The sequence below is a fragment of the Chiloscyllium plagiosum genome, chromosome 3, assembly GCF_004010195.1.
Source record: "Chiloscyllium plagiosum isolate BGI_BamShark_2017 chromosome 3, ASM401019v2, whole genome shotgun sequence".
In the NCBI taxonomy this organism is placed as follows: Eukaryota; Metazoa; Chordata; class Chondrichthyes; order Orectolobiformes; family Hemiscylliidae; genus Chiloscyllium; species Chiloscyllium plagiosum.
Window position 1 is genome coordinate 56,832,684 of NC_057712.1, and position 21,966 is coordinate 56,854,649.

At 41.0% G+C, this 21,966-nt stretch overlaps 1 protein-coding gene across 8 annotated transcripts in view; it reads left to right on the forward strand.

Moving 5' to 3' along the window:
• The window catches only part of ccm2 (CCM2 scaffold protein), a 147,773-nt gene that overhangs the window by 44,069 nt on the left and 81,738 nt on the right, over positions 1-21,966 (forward strand). For 5 of the 8 annotated variants that reach the window (XM_043682476.1, XM_043682478.1, XM_043682487.1 and 2 more), the window contains exons 2-5: positions 1,140-1,220; positions 5,944-6,120; positions 16,247-16,330; positions 16,917-17,100. In XM_043682476.1, coding sequence (XP_043538411.1) covers positions 1,140-1,220; positions 5,944-6,120; positions 16,247-16,330; positions 16,917-17,100 — 526 coding nt within the window. The remainder of the gene's footprint in view (positions 1-1,139; positions 1,221-5,943; positions 6,121-16,246; positions 16,331-16,916; positions 17,101-21,966) is intronic. The other 3 variants (XM_043682484.1, XM_043682488.1, XM_043682486.1) reach the window with 1 other exon arrangement.

Sequence of the window (21,966 nt, forward strand, 5' to 3'; positions counted from 1 at the left end):
CAATTCAAGTACAATCCATCCTCCTTGTACAGGTCACTTCTACCCCAAAAGAGAGTCCAATGATCCAAAATTGTGAATCCTCCTCCCATATACCAGCTCCTCAGCCATACGTTCATCTGCTCTATCCTCCTATTCTTACCCTTACTAGCTTATGGCACTGGGAGTAATCCATATATTACTGCCCTGGAGGACCTTTTTTAAATTCCTGTCTAACTTTCTGTATTCTTTCCACTGAATTTTGACCTTTTCACTTTCTATGCTGTTAGTTCCAGTGTGTACAATGACCTCCTGCTGGTCACCTTCCCCTTTTGAGAACATTCTGCACCCTCTCTGAGCCATTCTTGATCTTGACACCAGGGAGGCAATGCACCATTCTGATTTCTCACTGCTGGCCACGAACGTCTGTCTGTGCCTTTGACGAGAGTCTCCTATCACAATCGATCTCTTGGAATCTGGCGTACCCCTCATTGCATTAGAGCTTGTCGTGAAAGCAGAAACTTGGCAGTTTGTGCTGCGTTCCCCTGAGAGTCCATGACACCATAAATTTTCCAAAACAGCAGACTTGTTTGAAATGGCGATAGCCACTGAGGACTCCTGCCTACCCCTCCTACCTTTTTCCTGAAGTTAACCCATCTATGTGTATCTGCGGCTTTTCTCCCTTCCTATAACTGCCATCCGTCGCACCCATAAGTTTTTGTAGGTTCTTCATTGCCTCTGTCACTCCAGTCGATGCATGTGATTTGATAGGATTCGCAACCAAAGTCACTTCCTGCAGACATAATCATCAGTAACATGGAAGCTCTCCCTGAACTCCCACATCCGACAAGAAGAACATAATCTCTACTAAGGGCCATTTTTGCTGCTTCACAATCTACAGACCCAGAAAATAGCACTGTCTTTTTTGCTCTTAAAAACGTGTGCCAGGCTAACTTAGAACTTGTGATTAATATTTTTAAAATTTTAACTGAGACACATTTAAATAAAACCATAATCAAGAAAGAACCCACTCTATTCACTATTTCGACTTCTAGCAAGGTAAATTAAAAACTATGTAGTTATCTGTTCCTGTCCTGTGAGCTCACCCACACAGGTACCTCCAAGGTCAGCTATGAATTATACTGTTTGTTTGTTTTTCCTAGATGCACCCCGATGTCCAGTACTACATGAACTCAAACAGCAAAGACAGTAACTGCAAATTCACTGCTGTGTCAGTTAGCAATGTAGGTTTCTTTCTGCCCCTCCTGACCATGTGCTTTGGTGTCTTTTGTCTGTCTTTCACCATTTTTAAAGTGTTGTTGTTTTGACATTGTTCTTTCCCCTCCCACCAAAAGTTCCAAAACAATGCAACAACATGTAAAATCGTAATGCTACTCCTGGAATTTGAGGAAATCACCTCCACCATCTAAAATACCTCAAAGGAGCAGTTTTTACAGCCACAATTCTTTTTTTCCCATCCTCCGTGGCAAATGGGGTGAGATAAGGTTAAAATAACCGGTCGGCATGGACGTGTTGGACTGACCGGTCTGTTTCCATGCTGTAAATGTAGGTACAAATAAATGCAGCTAAGACTTGAGATGACAGTTTAGAAAAACTAAGATGGGTATGGGTTCAAAGCACCTGCCAGTGATAGCACAGTTATCTTGGAAAGTTTTGCTGCAACGAAGACCTGAGGTTTAAAAAAAAAATTATCCAAGGGAATACTTAGAATGTTAGAAGCATGGGAAATTGCAGTATTATTGGGAAGTATTCTGATAGTGAATTTAGTTTTAGATTTTTCTGGCTGGCAGCTATTGGATGGAATGGCCAGCTTTATGTTAGTAAGTTTGCTGGAATCTGGTGGTTGTCATGATTCAGCTAAATTTTAATCTATCATGTCCCAAATTATGTGCTTTTGCATAGTGACTTTGCCCCATCTGATATTGAAAGCAGCAGGAGAAAGTTCTTTTTAAATGGGTGGGCAACAATTTTAACTCTGTGCAAAACTGGAATTTTATGCTTTTGGATGTTTGGCCAACTTTGTTAATTCAATTTGTAATTTTTTTCTAACAGTTGTGGTGAACTGCTGATCTGGTCAGGATTTGCCTCAGGTCATCAAGAAAGCCACATGATCTCATAGACTATTAATTATAGTCATGAGCTACACCAGATTTGAGGCCAGCCTGAAGTTGGTACCTCCTTTTACTTGATGCCAAGGAAAGTGTTAAAACTCATGGATTCACTGAAATCCAATTTGAAGTTCAGTATTAAGTAGATTTGACAGTATTTATACATCAATTTCATATTTTCAATTGTAACAGTGACTTCAGACCTTTTTTAAAAGATGAATCTGTTGCAGTGCAAGTTTATATTAATATCTTGGATTTATCCAGTGCCCATTTGGCACACAGGGTTATCTGAGTTTAATGTTTACATGTAAAGAACATATTGTGAGCACCATAAAAGCTAGTTACAGAAGGAAGCTGTGGTGACAGTATTTCCTGTTCTATGCTGCTGTTACAACTTTTAAGATAGTCTGATTCTTGATCTGCAGTTTGCAAAGTTCACTTTTCAATACATATTTGATGGTTTGCATTTGTAATGCTTCACATGCATAAATTTAAGCCGCCTCATTGATAAACAGTTCAGTTTGTACTCCTTATCCGTAGTTTCAAATTGATTTTATGGTAAAAGTTCTCAATTTGTTCATAATAGTGATGGTAAATCAGTTGTCTTATTTGAGGATCGGTCTCCAAGTGGGTCATCTCCTATCTGAACAGGTTTATCTTGTATACATTTTTGGGACAAGGCATCCTGAGCTGCTGCTACTTGAACTTTTATCCAATGCATTTATTTAAGATGTTACAGCTCAAAACGTAATACAGTTTGATGGGCAAGTTATCTCCTCGTCATTCAATGTCAATTTTGCCTTGCTTCGAAGACAGCCCTGGGGTGTGTTGCCTTTTTTCTCTCCTTGGAGTGCTGGTGATTTAAGAATTGAGGGAAAAAGCTTTGGAACGGAAGATGGGTTTTTGGCCATCTGGGCATTCCCTGTTACTGAGCAAGTTTTGTAGCAGTTACACCTGAGTATCTATGGAGTCAGCTTCATGATTATTTGCTTGTAGAGTCTAATGTTTCTGATTTAGGAACCATTATTTTCTTGCTGTTTACATTGATCATATTTTGATATGTGTGCACTCGGAAGTGGCAAAAATTGAAAATGAAAGCTCAAGACAAGTAATTGTATTGTAACCATTGTTTTGGTTTTATGTTGCTCGTGTTTGCACTATCCCAAGATTGAATAATGCAATGATTTGGGAAAGTTCAGAAAGTTAGCAAATTCTGATTCAAATAAAGGCTTAAAAAGTAATTGATTTATCTGATCCATGTTGGCAATCTATTATTAAATGGTAGTCTGCACACTGGGTTGATGTTCACAATTCCTTTATATAATTGGATGATAGTTTCATGGGGATGTTGTCTGAAATTAAATTTGTATTTTTACATGTTTTCAATGTATGTCTGACATTCAGTTGAACAGTCCTACCTGACATTTGGATAGCTTTGAGAGCCAAAGGAGCAGGAAACCATGATTGTGTTTTTACATCGTGCATTTCATGACCACAGGATGTCAAAACACTTTGCAGCCAATGAAATATTTTGAGGTGTACTCACTGTTATGCAAGAAGTGCATTAGTCAATTTGTGCACTAGCAAGTACTATAAACAGAACATGATAATGACCACATCAGATTTGTATGATGTTGATTTGCAGGATAAACGTTCTTTAGGTCAGTGGAATAATTTAATTACTGTTTTTTCAGAAATCTATCTTCACCTCGGAGTTTTGTGGGTGTTTGATTTTAATGCCCTTTGAAAAGAGAGCACATCAGCATAGCATTCCCTGAAGACTGAACTGGCAGCCTGGATCATTTTCAAATGAAACATGATCTCAACATGTATGGCTCAGGCTAAATGTTTTTTTTTCCCTTTTCCTAGCAATGCAGGAGTTTCAGCCTATCACTAATGAAGCATCACTTAAGCATCCATATATGAGGCCCTTTATGGCAGCGCAGTATCAGGCTGTAAGGCCTGGATTCACATCCTACCTGCTGCAGAGATGTCTAACATCTCTGAATAGCTTGATTTTAGAAAATATCTAACCATGCAGGCAAGTGGGCAGAGGGAGTATTCAGATGGTCATGTAGCTTGATTTTGGAGGACGGAGGAGTCTGCCAATTTCAGGTGCGAACCTTTTTGTTTTAGTTTGAAAATCAAGTTGAAGCCTCAAAGAAGTTGAGGGATGCACTTTGTAGCTGTGGGTGACTCTCTGCATCATTCCAGGTGACTATTAATTGCTCTAAGTTGAGGCCTTTTTTCGTTCCCGAATGTTTGGTATATTGTAATCTGCATGTTTTGTGAAGTTACACATTCATGATCACCAAACTTCACCCAAGCAACTCTAGCCTTAATAAAAATGTTTGTCATGTTCTGCTATAACACATGTTTTTTCAACATGAATTGGGTTTCATGTGATTGAAGAATTTAGACCATTCTTTGTAGAACGTGAACTTTCCTTTCCTGTATTGGTTAGAACGTGATTCCGGCGCTGAGGCAATGGCACGGCTATTGCGCTGTTTCTTAAGATCAGATGAGAATGGAACTGACTCATTATAACCACTGTAAAAGTTGGTTCCGATATAAGAACAAGTCAGAAGCTAGGAATTCTTTAGTAACTCATCACCTAACTTGCCAAAGTTTGCACGTGCTGTACAAATCACAAGTGGAGTGAGTGCAATACTTCTGCTTGCCTGGGTGAGTGTAGCTCCAACAGTAAAGTTCAACACCAGCCATGTACCATCTTCAATGTTCACTGCCCTGCAGCTGTGTGTGCCATGTAGAAGATGCACTGCAGTAATTTACTAAGGCTCCTGTGACAGCAAATTCCAAACACTTGACCTCTGCCACTTTTGCCTTGAAGGTGGTAGATGCATAGGAATACCACTACCTGCAAGGTACCTCCCAAGCTTTTGCTTATTGCCATTTATTCACTATTTACTAAATGAAAATCCTGGAACTCCACCTTTTAACCTGTATTGTGTCCCTACAAGCCAAAGGTGGAAGTCATTCAAGAAGTCAGCTCACTATTGCTTGCTGCATGGCAGTGTGGGATGGGCATTAAATGCTGACCTATCAAGTGATGCTAACACCCCCATCCTATGAAGAAATAAAATCTAGCCTGGACCTTCAGAATATCTAGCCTAGTGACATCACCAGGAGGACCCCATCTCCCCGATTCTCATTCCCAGTGTGGTTCCTGTCACTCTTTAACTAATGACTCAATCGTTCTTCTCAGAACATCTTGGCATCTCTGAGCTCAGTTTTACATTAATGTCCATTTTCTTGGCGGTTACGTCTAGCTGAAGCATTTGCCTGACCAACCTTCCTGATCAAAATCTAGATCTATCTTTTTTTTTAAAAGCTCCATTCTCTGCTGCAGACTGCTCCCAGTCCAAATAGCGCTGTGACATTTTAGCATGAACTATATTCCAGTTCATAACTTGCCATCATGATTCAGGTCATACAATGCTGATAATTCTTTGCAGACTTTAAAAGGAATAATTTGGAAGCAAATATAATTATCAGAAAAATGTAATGCTCTAGATTCAAAAGCAGAAATCAAAACCTAATAAAAGATATTCAAATGCTAACACTTTACAAAAAGCAGAATTACATTTTGGAATTTGGGAATAGAGTCTGCTTATATCTTAACTGCATTTGCAATGGCTTTTTATTTTGTCAAATTAAAAATTATCAATACTCAGTGATACTACAATAAATTTGTATTTCTGATTTAAGGCCAGGTAGCCTTAATAACCTCAAGCAATCTTAATGTAGTTTTATGCAATGTTTTTAACAACTGATTTGCAATAATGTTAAACTGAAACTCCTGTGCTTGCATTTGTAGCCTGGAATCGTGTCACCGTTTAAGCGTGTTTTCCTGAAAGGAGAGAAGGGACGTGATAAGAAGGCACAAGAAAAGGTTACAGAACGAAGACCGTTGCATACAGTTACCCTGGCCTTGCCAGATCACAGAGTTGAACCAGAGATTCTGTTGAATGATTATATTGAAAAGGAAGTAAAGGTAGAACTGAAGTTCTGAAACTACCCCCTCATTATAAGCTGTAGCTTTTTAAAATTTACTATCCGTTTTCTTAGAAACCTGTATAATACAACTATATGTTTGATCCTTTGGATGCATGTGTTGCCTTTTAAAATTATTGCCATCCATTGTTAATGCACATCCTGTTTTTGCGCTCTGTTGCATGAATGGACTTTCTTTTGGGAGGGGCTGAGAAAGAGGAACCATAATATAAATAGTCTATCTGGGTCTGCAACCAATCTATTAACTTTCTTTCTTTTTGAATTACTGAGCACATTCGTTTTTGAAAAATGAAAGCAATGTCTTTTCATTTTTCTGTCTGCCTTCCTTTTTTTAAAGGATTATTGAGTTTTATTTTGAAAATTGTCATATCATATTCTCATTTACTCTGGTCATCACTCAAGTGGTGCCTCATTTGCTGGCATCGTGGAGACTAATTGCCCTTTTTTTAAACTCTTGAAGGAAGTTTTTTATTTTTACCATTGATTATTTGCATTTCATTATTCTAATGTCCAATGGAGGTAGACTAACATTTAAATAATTGAACTAACTCCTGAAGTGCAACTTTATTTTCTGAACGAGATTTGAGGATGATCTGGCCTCATTAGGCAGCTGCCTCAGTCGCATTTACTGGACTGAGGTGAGATGGATTAAGAGTTAAAATTTTGAGAGCCCAAAATGTGGTTTTATGACTAAACTTGATTAAATGGGGAGCAACAAAAGAAAAGCTTCACTTTTTTTAAAAAAATTGATACACCTGTGATGGGGCATTAAGGAAAAAATCAGCACCAATATACCTATATTCCTTTTTATTCAGCCTAATTGAACATGCACAACTCAAAGCATGTCAATATAGGAGTGTTGGACCAAACACCATGGCCCTTCTGTGCAGTGTTGGGGCATGGGGGTTAAGAGCCTATTTTAAAACAGGATCCAATGTTTAGAGGACGTTTGAGTTGACGTTTAAACGCTCGTCTAAAAATGTTCAATGTATATACATGGGAAGGTAGAACTGTCAGGGAGCCTGAAGACTTTGAGTACCTGAGTTTAGGCTCTGGAGACAAATGTTTTGGATGTTTTTCTACCTGGTTAAAAGGCATGTTAATTGACATATTGTTTTCAAGTCAGTTAACTCAAAGTGGCCACTTATCAATAAGCAATTTAAATATTCTTTTCTGCAACTTAACATTCCAGTTACTCATTTGAGTAATTAATCAGTTTTACAGATCATGTGAATGTACTGCCGAAAGTGTAGTGACGTAGAACTTGAAGCAAGATGGATGCATGGCCCATTCCCTACTGTTTGAAAGATTGTACTAAGAGGTGGCAACAGGTTAACACAAATGTGCGTACTGCTGACATTAGGAAGGCACCTTATAATGTGGATAGAAGAGCTGTGAAAGCCCAAAACTGATGGGAATCTAATTGGAAACCACGCAGGCTGTCTGTTAGGAGTTTTCAGTAGCTGAGAGATGACAAACTGGCAGAGATTATCTCTACTGAAATTTGCAGCCACCATGCTGTACTTGCTGCAAATGACTAGTGGCATCTGTCCCAAAAAGGAGTTGTTGTCTACCAAGCATTCTTATCCCATGGAATGTTTTTATAATGGTGCTGAGATGAAGTGTACACTTTGTCTTCCCTGATCTTAACCTGTATCTGAGGTGAAGGCTATTTTTTTTTAAGATGCGTTTTACCTGCTGAGAATCATGCATTTTCAGTTAAAGCACTTCATAAGTACAAATAGTCTGACTCCACTGACCGTGGAAACCTAGTGTTGTCACATTTTTGACATGAAATTGATCTTTAATGACGTGACAACTTGCATTTCCACTTAGCTCCTGATTTTTGACTACAAGATTCAATTAAACAATTTAACTGAACAAAAGGAACATATATGACTATGAACATAACTGTTTCAAAGTCTAATAGCTTCTCTGAAGCTTTTTTTTTAGATCTTTTAGACTACTTCCAGTGTGGAAACAGGCCCTTCAGCCCAACAAGTCCACACCGACCCGTAACCCACCCAGACCCGTTCCCCTACATTTACCCCTTCACCTAACACTACAGGCAATTTACCTAACCTGCACATTTTTGGATTGTGGAAGGAAACCGGAGCACTCTGAGGAAACCCACGCAGACACTGGGAGAATTAAAATCATAAATTAACCTATTGTGTATTCTGCTGTTTGGAGTTTGTTGAAACTGTCTTTTTAGCTTTTTAGATTTGAGATGTGGAATCACCAAATGAGTAAAGATCAGCTATTCCATTAATTCTGTCCACTTTTCTCTTTCTCCTAAATTCATAGATTCACAGAGTATAGAAGAGGTCTTTTGGCTCAACGAGTCTTTTTGTACTGCCAAGAATGTATTGCTACTCACACTAGTCCTGTATTCCCATGCTAGACCCTAGCCTTAAATGTATGACACTTTAAGTATTCATTTAAGTATCTTTTAAAAAAGGTTGAAGGGTTTCCCACCTTGACTATCCTCCCAGTCTATTCCAAACCTTCACCACACTGAATGAAAAAGCTTTTCATCAAATCCACTGTAAACCTCATGCTTTTCATTTTAAGTATGCCCCCTTGTTCTTAGTCATTCAACTAATGTTGAGGGGTTTTGTGCTGCAGTGAGTAGGAAATCTCCATCTGATTTGAAACCGCATCGCCTTGTTAGCAGTCTTACTACTGTGTCAGTGACTTTTTGGCTCAGTCGTCCAAGGTTGAGGAGTATCATGCAGTTTGTACCCAGGTAGATGCGTTACATGTAACCAGGCTCAGGGTGAAACACTAGCACTGGCGCTACACCTATGTCACCCTGTGCTTCTGAAGTGCTGACCACCCAAACGATCTAGGTCCACCCCCTCTTAGTCAAGATGAGAGGTGCCTTGCCATAGAACCATAGAAATGTACAACATGGAAACAGACCCTTCGGTCCAACCTGTCCATGCCAACCAGATATCCCCACCTAATCTAGTCCCACCTGTCAGCACCTGGCCCATATCCCTCCAAACCCTTCCTATTCATATACCCATCCAAATGCCTTTTAAATGTTGCAATTGTACCAGCCTCCATCACTTCCTCTGGCAGCTCATTCCATACACGTACCACCCTCTGTGAAAAAGTTGTCCCTTTTATATATTTTCCCTCTCACCTTAAACCTATGCCCTCTAGTTCTGGACTCCCTTACCCCAGGGAAAAGACTTTGTCTATTTACCCTATCCATGCCCCTCATGATTTTGTAAACCTCTGAGGTCACTCCTCAGTCTCTGACACTCCAGGGAAAACAGCCCCCGCCTGTTCAGCCTCTCCCTATAGCTCAAATCCTCCAACCCTGGCAACATTCTTGTAAATCTTTTCTGAACCCTTTCAAATTTCACAGCATCTTTCCGCCAGGAAGGAGGCCAGAATTGCACGCAGTATTCCAGCAGTGGTCTAACCAATGTCCTGTACAGCCTCAACACAACCTCTCAACTCCTATACTCATACTCTGACCAATAAAGGAAAGCATACCAAACACCGCCTTCACTATCCTATCTATCTGTCACTACTTTCAAGGAGCTATGAACCTGCACTCCAAGGTCTCTTTGTTCAGCAGCACTTCCTTGGACCTTACCATTAAGTGTATAAGTCCTGCTCTGATTTGCTTTCCCAAAATGCAGCATTTCGCATTTATCTGAATTGAACTCCATCTGTCACTTCTCAGCCCATTAGCCCATCTGATCAAGGTCCAGTTGTAATCTGAGGTAATTTTCGCTGTCCACTACACCTCCGATTTTGGTGTCATCTGCAAACTTTACTAACTATACCTCTTATGGTCACATCCACATCATTTGTGTAAATGATAAAAAGTCGTGGACCCAGCACCAATCCTTGTGGCACTCCACTGGTCACAGGTCTCCAACCTGATTCAACAACCCTCCACCACCAACCTCTGTCTTCTACCTTTTGAGTGATTTACTAGGAAGAGTATGTCTGGACTTGGCTGTCAAGGCCATAATCAGTGAAGCATGGAGTTGGCACATCCCAACTCACTTATGCTCTTTGTTTTACATTAAGTAACAATTTTTAATAGAAATCCCACTCCTCCACTGGTTGAATTTGTGAAGTTTTAATAAAATTCAGTGACTCCATGGTGTTGCTAACTTCTGAAGTTATTGGTAACGTCTGTGCCGAGGCAGGCTGTGGTAGAGGTCTCTGGCAGAGTGTTCCTACAGATATAACTCCCCAGCCCAGCCATTTTCTAAAATCCCAGCCCCAGTGTTTATATAAATTCCTGCCAGTTCAGTAATTTTGTGATCGGTGGAAGTGATCAGCACACTAAGCACAACGGTAGCAGCCATGCTATCCTTTTTATCCTCTCTCCTTCCTCCTACTAGTCTCGTCTCTGATCTCTCACTGCCTCAGCAGGACGTGCTCCCCTTCACTGAACCATTTGTCTGCACTCTTCCTCAGGCCAAGCAGTCATGCCTGGTTTCAGTTGTCTTGGACCCCCCCCCCCCACTCGCCGCTGGTAGTCAATGTGCAATGGTTTCTCCACACCCTCAGGATGATGATCGGGGCCTGGAACATCAGAAACCTTATGGACAGTCCTGTCAGTGATGGGCTGGAACACTGCATCACCATCATTGCCTGGGAACTCGGGCACTGCGATATTGATATCACCACCCCAAGTGAAATTCAGCAGACAGGTGAAGAGCACCTCAGAGCAAGGTCGAAAAGTGTGGCACTGGAAAAGCACAACAAGTCAGGCAGCATCCTAGGAGCAGGAGAATCGACATTTTGGAATGTGTTGGGGGGAAGGGGACTGAGATAAATAGGGTGGGGCTGGGGAAATGTTACCTGGGAAGGCGATAGATGCAGGTGGGCATTGGTGGTGATAGGGTGGAATGGATAGATGAGAAGGTGGTGACCAGTCGTCTTTCTGGGAAGACCAGGCCAAAGAAGAATGCCACATTCATGGACTTGACTGCGCCATCACAAACTGGTGGGCCAACTTTAGCCTCTGCAGAATAAGTGACTGCCACATGACATTCCAACTCATCCTTGCTCAGAACCAGTCTGTCATGGTATTTGGTACATATGCACCAACATTGAAGGCAGCAGCTGAGGGCAAGGTGGAATTCTACTCAGCCTTGACCAGTCTGTCTCTGGTCCTTGCAGTGGGCGAACTAATCATCCTCGGCGACTTCAGCATCAAGGTCAGCAAAAGTGCAGATTTCTGGGATGATGTAATTGGGAGAGAAAGTAGGGAAGTAGATGTCCTGCCCTTCTCCTGACCATAATGTTCTCATCAACAGCACTGTTCAGCCATTGACAAACAAAAAAAGACGTGGCAAAACCCGAGCTCCAAATGCTGACCCCACCTTGACTTTGCCATTATCAGAACAAGGGATCAGAAAGACGTTAGAGTCACCTGTGCATTGCCAGGAACTGATGACTGGATGAGCCATCACCTCATCTGAGCCAGGATTAACATAAATATAGCCACGCCACAGCAGAGACAACAGAAGTGGTGCTGCAAGAACTCAATGTTAAGGCCCCCTCAGACCCAGAAAAGAGAACCTTGTTCAACCGGTTTCTCTCCACAAACCTAGCAGTCCTCACTGACTTCGGGTCGCAAGATTCCAACTGTCTCTGGTCTGCCCTCAAGGTTGCTATCATTGTCTGCAAAACCAGTCAGTCACTTAAGCAGGAATCACCAGGACTAGTTTGACGAAAATGATCAGGAGATCCCAGAACTAATGGCATTTGAGTGTAAAACCGTGAACCTGTGACATAAAGAACAGGTGCTGGATGGAGAAAGCACTGGAAGCCCAACAAATGACCGACAACCATGATGTGCAGGATTTCTTCTGTGTTGCTAAAACAACCTATGGATCAAACATCCAAGGCCCCACCCCACTGCTGGCCAAGGACTGAGTGACTCTTATCAAAGACAAAGAAGCTATGCAGAGGGAGAACTTTTGTGGAGACCTCAACCAGAGCTCTGTCATCGATCTGAGAGTCCTTGACTGCGATACACCATAAGCTTAGCAACATCCCAGCCACACACTAAGTAGAGAAGTCCATCTGCCAGCTCAAGAAGAACAAGGCTGCTGGATCAGATGGTAGCCCTGCTGAGGCATTGAAGTGTGGAGGTAAAGAGTTCATACTGCAGCTACGTGCCTTTGTCTGTCTTCTCTGGGAGGAGGATAGCATTCTGGGAGAGCTCATGCCATAGTCATGAGCGTTTTCAAAAAAAGAACATGTCTGACTGTGAGAAGTACAGGGGAAATCTCACTGTTGTCAACCATTTGGAAAAGACGTTGCCAAGATCCTCCTCAACCATCTCCTTGTGGCTGAGGAATGCCTCCCAGAATTGCAGCGCAGCCTTTGGCCAAAGAGGGGTACAATAGACATTTTCACTTCTCTGCATTTCTCCTGCAGCTATCATGCAAAGAACCTACCCTGGACATGGCCACCTTTTTGACCTTACAAAAGCCTTTGACATCATAGCCAGGAAGCATTATGGAGCATTATTTGGAAACAACAATCCTGGCTGAATTGTTTCTTGTAAACTATATATAATCTAAACCTATACAGTTGACCATATCAACCTGGTTAAATTTAAAATGTATGACTAGTGGAGGAGTAGGGCTAGAACAGAATCAGTTCTGTTGTGAACCAGGCCAGACGCCTTCAAAACATTTCAAGAAAGTAGCTCGACCCAACTTTGCCAGTTGTTTAAAGCAGTGTAAGCAGCTAGTCAAACCACTGTGTTAAATAAAACAATTTATTTACAAGATCACCAAATGAAACACAAATAGAAGAGAACAGATGCAATCAATTAAAAGGTTCCTCAAATAAGTAATAAAGGTGTGGGTTTTATTACTACCTGTGGTTTTCCAGTAACAAAATTCAACTACATCCTTATGCAATCCAGGCCAGTAAAAATGTTTTTGTATTTTAGCTTGGGTTTTTCTCACCCCTAAGTAACCCCTAGCAGCTCGTGCGCTACTCGCAGCACCACCTTTCGAAATCCACTGGCAATACGACTTTAAGAACTTCTGCCCATTTCTCATCTGCCTGAATGTGATTTTTTTTTTTAAAGATAGCATTTAGGGATACATTTGGATTCTTTTTCTGTGTATTTTTTTAATACAGTTGCTTTAAATTTCCATCTTTCTGCTATAACTCAGTTGATTTATCTGAGCTAAAGATGTCTGCTTTATCATCTATCTGCTGCTGGCTTGTGCAAACCATCTGATCAAACAGGGTCTCTGCTAATTACAATTCAACTTTATTATCTGTACTTTCTGATCTCTCCTATTTCAAATGGTGACTCAGTGACTTTGTTACTGAACATGTCGGAAAAGATCCCAGAAAGTGTCCTGAAATAGATCAGCTGCCTGAGCTTCCACTAGTCTTTCAACTACAGTTCACTCCTGTGACCCTGCTATATCGTTAGCAAGGACAAATTGTATTCCTGGAACTGACAGTTTGTCCAGTATTCCAACCACGATTCCTCCACTTTTTACTGGACACTCTGACCTCATTCTACATAAATGAGCTCTTGTCTCACCATAAATTCCTGTTATTGGCACTTTTCTGGCAATAGTCCTTCAGAGGTAGTCTCTCCTCATCTTTCAACATCACAGATTGGGAGGATCCTGGCAATAGTCCTTCAGAGGTAATCTCTCCTCATCTTTCAACATCACAGATTGGGAGGATCCTGTATCTTTCAAGATAGTAAGCTCTTTGCCTGCTGCTCCTGGCCGATGCAAATAAACTTTACCTTTGCAGGTATATGGTTTAAGAAGATCTGGCACTTCCTCCTCAACCAACCTCCAACCAGGTTGGTGCAGCTTTCGAACCTCCACTGTGCTTTCTGTTACCACTCCAACAAAATTCCCTGGCTTATCCTGTTTCCTAGTGTTTTTCCTGAACCACCAACACTGATTTCACGTGGCCTATTTTATTGCAGTGAAAACACCAGAGTTTTTTAACTTCTCTTTCTGCTTCAGGGGTTTCCTTTTTTTTTTATCCTGTGGTAAGTTATCCTTATGATTTTCCCTAAGATCCATCTTTTCCTTTTCTGCATGAGGATTTCTCTCTTCCCTAATTTCTATATCTCACAGATTGAAATTGATGCAGAAGCCAAACTTTGATTTATGGACCAATTCATAAATATTAGCCATTTTAGTTGCTAATCTTGCCATTTTAATTTTCTGCACTTCCACATGAGTTCTCACTACTTCAGGAAGTGAATTTTTGAATTCCTCCAAAATAATAATCTAAGAACATCATAGGTTTGCTCTATTTTTAATGTCCTTATCCACCTATCAAAATTACTTGGTTTGATCCTTTCAAACTCAATGTAGGTTTGACCAAAATCCCTCCTTAGATTCCTAAAACATTGTCTGTAGCCTATATGCACTTAAGATGGCTTTCTTCACCACCTCATATGCCTCAGTTACCTCACTAGCTTTACCTACAAATTTTGTTTACAAATTGGCCACCACATTTGCTTAGCTACCTTTTCAAATGAGATGAAAAAGGCTTCCACATTCTTCTTCTCAAATTTAGGCAAAGCTTGAATATATTTAAATAGTTTCTTTTCAGGCCTTTGGCTACCATGGGTTTACTCATCCTGACTCTCTTCCTCACTAAGCTTATCTTCAGCCTTCATATTAGTCCTTTTTAAGCTGACTTTTCTGTTTAAGTGCCAATTTCTGAAGTTCAAACTCCTCCTTCTCTCTCTTTCCTTTCCTTTTAATAATTTAAACCGTTTCATTTTGTTGCTTTTTTCTTGACTTTTGCCTCTAACTCCAGTTGCTTCATTTTCAATTGAGTTTCAGCCATCTCTAAAGATTCTGATGGCATTTCCAACAATCTTAAATGTTGAGCTATTGTAATTATATCTCATTTCTTTTCAGAAGGAGGCAGCTCCGACCTCCGTTTATCTGCTAATTCCAGCAGCTTGGCCTTAACCACCTTTTCGAAAACCTCAAAAATCACTTCTTCCACCCCTAGAAACCTCTTTAGTGACTGAAAGAGCCATTACTATCCCAAGCACTGTTTAAACCAACTGAATTCACCTGGAACAAAAGATACTAACCCCTACCATTCGCTGCCTTTGAGTCCAAAAACTCTAATTCGAAATCGGAGCTACAGAATAAGTCCTGCAAAGCCTCCTCCAGTCTGTTATAGACCAAGTCAAACCAGTGTTTCAAGAAAGTAGCCCGGACCCTAATTTTGTGAATTGTTTTAAGCAGGTGTAAAACGGATATTTCCTGGAGTGATGCAGCTGGTCAAACCAGTTTTTTTTTTAAACAAAACAATTTATTTACAAGATTACCGAATGAAACATAAACAAAAGAACAGAATACCGAATAACTTAACCTATCCAAAACCCAAACAAATTATCCCAATTTACTGATGCTGTTCCACATATTTGCAAGAGACCCCATAAACACCCTTTGGCACAAAAGGTAAAAATCAAACACAGGGTCTTACAGGGAAGAGAGAGAGAGAGATGGCAGAGATATTCAGCATGGAACCCCTTCTTCCATGTAGTTATTTCTTGGGCCAGTAGCTTCAAAGTTGATTGATTGACTATCCACCTAAAGCACACAGACTGCTCAAACCAAACCAGACCAGAGAAAAGCTGAACTTGGAGAACTGGCCACTCCCTTTCATTGTACAAGTATTTTTTAAACTTGAAAGCATTTTGCCTGAGGCAGTATCTGTTAGTTATAATCAAATTGACCCTAAAACCCTTCAACCCTAAACCTCCTGGAACCTGTACCTTTATGACACTCTGAAAAAATAACGATAGACAACCTAACCTTGTTAAAGGCGCAGAATCATCACACTTCTGTACCACAAGTTTGAGGAATTGCTGTATAATTAACTAAAATTATTTAAGATCTGTCATGTTTCATGTCTTTCAAATGTAAGCTCTTATTTAGTCTTCTATTAAAATTGTTACTTAGTGATTTATATGCAGAGATCACAGATTATTCAATATTGTTGTGTACTTCCACTAATTTGTACTTTATTTGCCTGCATTCAACAAATTTCATGGATTTATTAATTGCTTGATTAGCTTCCTCTCTTTATTGTAGTATTTAGGGCAACTCACGTCAGTGCCTGGTTACCTGAATCCATCCAGTCGAACTGAGATACTGCATTTGTTAGATAATGCAAGGGTGAGTAATGCTTTAATTGTTCTATTTGGGAAGGTTACTGCACATTCCTTGCCTAGCATCACAGTAACCGATTACTTGGTCACTTGATCTCATTGCTTTAATGGTGTATTGCTATGTGGCGCTGCGTTCTCTTATACTATGGTATTGCCTATATTTTAAACAAAGAAACATCCTAGGCTGTAAAATGCTTCAGGGCATTGTTGTTTTAAGGTATTAGAGAAATGGCAAGTTATTACAATGATGTTGATGATTATTTAGGCCTTATTTGAAACTAAGCACCTTCTGTGTGCAATCTGAAAAGCTAAAATTATACTCCCTATCTGATGAAATTATGAGAGCAAAGTATTTTCAGCTAGCTGCTCACATAACTAGTTTGGTTAACTAGTTCGAGTTAGTCGTTTTCATGGATTGAGTTTCAGAACCATGAGATCACGCTGCAGCTGTACAAACCTCTGGCATGGCCACATTTGGAGTATTGCGTAAAGTTCTGGTCACCACGTTACAGCTTTGGAAAGGGTTCAGAGGAGATTTATTGGGATGTTGCCTGGTATGGGTATTTATTTACAAATGTTTTCTTAATTTTCAGAGGGCACATCAGCTTCCAGGACCACTAACATCAGAACAAGATGCTGTGATTAGTGTGTCTGCATACAATGTTAAATTGGTGTGGCGAGATGGTGAAGATATTATCCTCCGACTTCCAATCCATGACATTGCAGCAGTCTCTTATATCAGAGATGATTCCCTTCACCTGGTCATTTTTAAAACTGGTAAGTTTTGTGCTTCGGTAGGATATTCTCCCAATTCATCCTGGCATCTAAGACAAAAGCATGTGCATTGTTTAAAAAAAAAAGTTAACTTTTGTATCTGCTACACATTAATGGCAGTAGACTGTTTTCATAATGCAAGTGTTTGTCACATATCAGCAGCATAAATTATAAGCAAAAAGAGCATTTTAAGGCATTATCACTTCACACACGTTAATTTTTCGCCTAATTCTGAACACTCCTACTAAAGAATAAGGCAACTGCATTTCTTCTGACAATGCCATCGGTGGAAATTCTCACCCCCAAATTCTTCCTCATAGAACATAGAGCATTACAGCGCAGTGCAGGCCCTTTGGCCCTCCATACTGCACCGACCTGTGGAACCAATCTGAAGCCCTTCTAACCTACACTATTCCATTCTCATCCATATGCACATCCAATGACCATTCAAGTGCCCTTAAGGTTGGTGAGTCTACTACTGTTGCAGGCAGTGCATTCCACACCCCTACTACTGACTAAATAAACTACCTTTGACATCTATTCTATGTCTATCACCCCTCCATTTGAAGCTACGTCCCCTCATGCTAGCCACCATACAAGGAAAAAGGCTCTCACTGTCCAACCGGTCTCTCCCTCTGATTACCTTGTGTCTCAATTAAGTCACCTCTCAACTTCTCTCTAACAAAAACAACCTCAAGCTCGTAAGATCTTTCCTCAATACCAGGCAACATTCCAATAAATCTCCTCTGAACCCTTTCCAAAGCTGTAACGTGGTGACCAGAACTGTACGCAATACTCCAAATGTGGCCATGTCAGAGGTTTGTACAGCTGCAGCGTGATCTCATGGTTCTGAAACTCAATCCATCTACCAATAAAAGCTAACACACTCTATGCCGTCTTAACAACCCTATCAAACTGGCAACTATCAAGGATCTATATACCTGGACATAGAGATCTCTCTGCTCATCTACGCTATCAAGAATCTTACCATTTGCCCAGTAGTCTGCATTCCTACTACTCCTTCAAAAGTGAATCACCTCACTTTTCCACATTAAACTCCATTTGCTACCCCTCAGCCCAGCTGTACAGCTTATCTCTTGTCTCTCTGTAACCAACAACATCATTCATCACTATCCACTGTGTTGATCTTGGTGAAATCCGTAAATTTACTAACCCATTCTTCTACATCCTCATCCTCAATTATAAAAATGACAAACAGCAGTGGACCCAAAACAGATCCTTGCAGTATCCCACTAGTAACTGAACTCCAGGGTGAATATTTTCCATCAACCACCACCCTCTGTTGTCTTTCAGCTAGCCAAGTTCTGATCCAAACCGCAAAATCACCCTCAATCCCACATCTTCATATTTTGTGCAGTAGCCTACAATGGGGAACTTTATCAAATGTCTTACTGAAATTCATATACTCCACATCAATGGCTTTGCCCTCATCCACCTGTTTAGTCGTCATCTTAAAAAAAAACTCAATAAGGTTTGTAAGGCACGACCTACCCTTCACAAAACCGTGTTGACTATCACTAGTTGTGGGTGAAATGTTGGAAAGGGTTATAAGAGAGAGGATATACAATCATCTAGAAATGAATAAATGGATTAAAGTAGACTCTCAGGTCTATAATTACCAGGGTTGACTCTACTCCCCTTCTTGAACAAGGGAGCAACATTTACTATCTTCCAGTCTTCTGGCACTATTTCGATAGACAACGGTGACATAAAGATCAAAGCCAAAGGCTCTGCAATCTCCTGGCTTCCCAGAGAATCCTTGGATAAATCCCATATGGCCCAGGGGAGTTATCTATTTTTAAACTTTCCAGAATTGCTAACACTTCCTCCTTATGCACCTCCATCCCATTTGGTCTAGTAACCTGTATCTCCGTATTCTCCTCGACCACATTATCTTTTTCTAGTGTGAATACTGACCAAAACTATTCATTTAACGCTTCTCCTCCTATATCTCCTGACTCCACGCACAACTTCCCACTACTCTGCTTGATTGTCCCTGATCTTAGTCTAGGCATTCTTTTATTCCTGATATAGCTATAGAAAGCCCGAGAATTTTTCTTGATCCTATCCGTCAATGATTTCTCATATCCCCTTCTGGCACTCCTTCGTTCTGTCCTTAGGTCTTACCTGGCTAACTTGTAGCTCTCAAGCACCCTAACTGAGCCTTCACATCTCATCCTAACATAAGCCCTTTACTTCCTTAGTAAACCACTGCCCCCGTGTTTGACAACTTCTTCCCTGCTTGACCGGTACATACTTATCAAGGACCTGACTGCAGTACATGGTCCTTTTGAATAAGCTCCACATTTCAATTGTGCCCATCCCCTGCAGTTTTGTTCACCATCTTATGCATCCTAAATCTTGCCTAATCACATTGTAATTGCCTTTCCCTTAGCTGTACCTCTTGCCCTGTGGTACATACCTATCCCTTTTCCATCAATAAGGTAAACATAACTGAATTGTGGTCACTATCACCCAAAGTGCTCACCTACCTCTAAATCTAATACCTGGCTGGGTTCATTACCCAGTACCAAATCTAATGTGGCCTTGCCCCTTATTAGCCTGTCTACATACTGTCAGGAAACACTCCTGCACACACTGGTCAAAAGTGACCAATCTAAAGTACTTGAACTGTCGAATTCCCAGTCAATATTTGGAAAGTTGAAAACCCCATAATAACTAGCCTGACCCCCTCTCTCCCATCAAGGATCATCTTTGCTATCCTATTCTCCTACATCCCTGGAACTATTTGGAGACCTATAGAAAACTCACAACCGGGTAACCTCTCCCTTCCTGTTTCTAATCTCAGCTCATATTACCTCTGTAGAGGAGTCTCAAACATCCTTCTGCAACCGTAACTGTCCTCAATCTAACACTACCACACCACACGCTCTTTTACCATTATCTCTGTTCTTGCTGAAACATCTAAATGCTGGAACCTGCAATAACCATTCCTGTCCCTGCTCCATCCATGTCTCCGAAGTGTCCACAACATCGAAGTCCCAGGTACCAACCCACGCTGCAAGTTCACCCACCTTCTTATTCTGGATGCTCCTGGCATTGAAGCAGACACACTTCAAACCCCAATTTCTTGCCTGCCGGTGCCGCCTTGCGATCTTGAAATATTAGTTCTGACTTCAGTAAACTCATACTCCCATATATTCAAACTACAATTTTGGTTTGCATCCCCCTGCTAAAATTAGTTTTAAACCCACCTGAAGAGCATTACCTAATTTTCCACTCAGGATATTGGTAGCCCTATGGTTCAGGTGAAGACCAACCTGTTTATAGAAGTCCCACCTAACCCCAATTATCCAGGAATCCTAAATCCTCTCTCTTGCACCATCCCTGCAGCCACACGTTCAAATACTTGCTTTCCCTATTCCTCATTTTGCTAGCATGTGACATCAGCAGCAAACCAGAGATGGTTTGGTTTTGTTTTTGTTTTGGTTTTGTCTCTCTAAGCTTCTACCCTAGTTCCCTAAATGTCTGCTTTAATACCCCATCCCTTTTCCTACCTATGTCATTTGTGCCTATGTGGACCACGACTTAGGGCTGCACCCCTCCGCCTGAAAACACAGTCAAAGACATAGTGAACTCTGGCACCTGGGAGGCAACGCATCAACCTGGTTTCCACAGAAACACTAACTATGGAATCCCCAATGACTCATGCTCTGATCCTCTTTCCCCCTTCCTTTCTGAGAAACAGGGTTAGGCTGCCAGAGACCTGTCCCCCATTGCATACCCGTGGTACGTTATCATCGCCAACTGTATCCAAATCCGTATACTTGTTTTTGAGGGAATGGCCACAGGGGATCCCTGCACTGTCTGCCAGTTCCCTTTCCGTCCCCTGACAGTAACCCATCTACCATTATCTTTTACCTGAGGTGTGATTACCTCACTGTAACTCCTGTCAATAACCCCTTCCACCTCCCAACTGATCCGAAGTTAAAGTTCCAGTTCCCTAATGCGCTTTTTGAGAAGCTGGAGTTGGTGGGCTTGCAATAGATGCAGTCAGCAGGGACGCTACTAGTAACCCTTACCTTCCACATTCTGCAGGAGGAACGTTGAACTGCCCTAACCTCCATTCCCACTATTTGAAATTCCCGACAAGACTGCTGAAAAACCTTTTTTTAAAAAAAAGTTAATTTCTGCTTTACTGGAGTTCCTTACTATTGTGTTCTGTCCGTTGCTATCTTCTCAAAGGCAGTTATCCTCTCCTTATCACTTCTGCATGCAGCTACTTAATCTGCTTGGAATTAAGCTGTGATGGGATCTGGATCCAAATTGACCTGGCAGAACCAAACTGGGCATCTGAAGAGGTTATTGGTATGCTGTGCTATAGATAGTTACTAGTTTGGCTGGGTGTTTGGGAACCTGAGGGAAGGCTCTGAGTGAGCTAGGGTGGGTGAGGTTTTAAGGAAAAAGGGAATTATGATAGTAAATAAAAAGCAAGGAGCAGTTGATCAGTGTCAGCAACAAAACGAGTGGAAACCAGGTAGTGCCAGAAAAGGAGCGAATGTTTAAAAACAAAGGTTCTTCTGATGGCTGTGTTAAGATTTTAAAAAATCTTTAAAAACTGGTATAAGGGTACTTTTCCTGAATGCTTGTAGCATTCGAAACAAGGTAAGTGAATTAATGCACAAATCATTGCAAATGGGTGTGATTTAGTGGTTATTACAGAGATGTGGTTGCAGGGTGGTCATGACTGGGAGTTAAATATTCGGGGATATCTAACTATTGGGAAAGGCAGACAGGGAGGAAAGGGAGGTTTAGCTCTGATAATTAAAGATGGCATCAGAAAGATGATATAGGTTCAAAGGAGAAAAAGGTTGATTCAATGCGAAT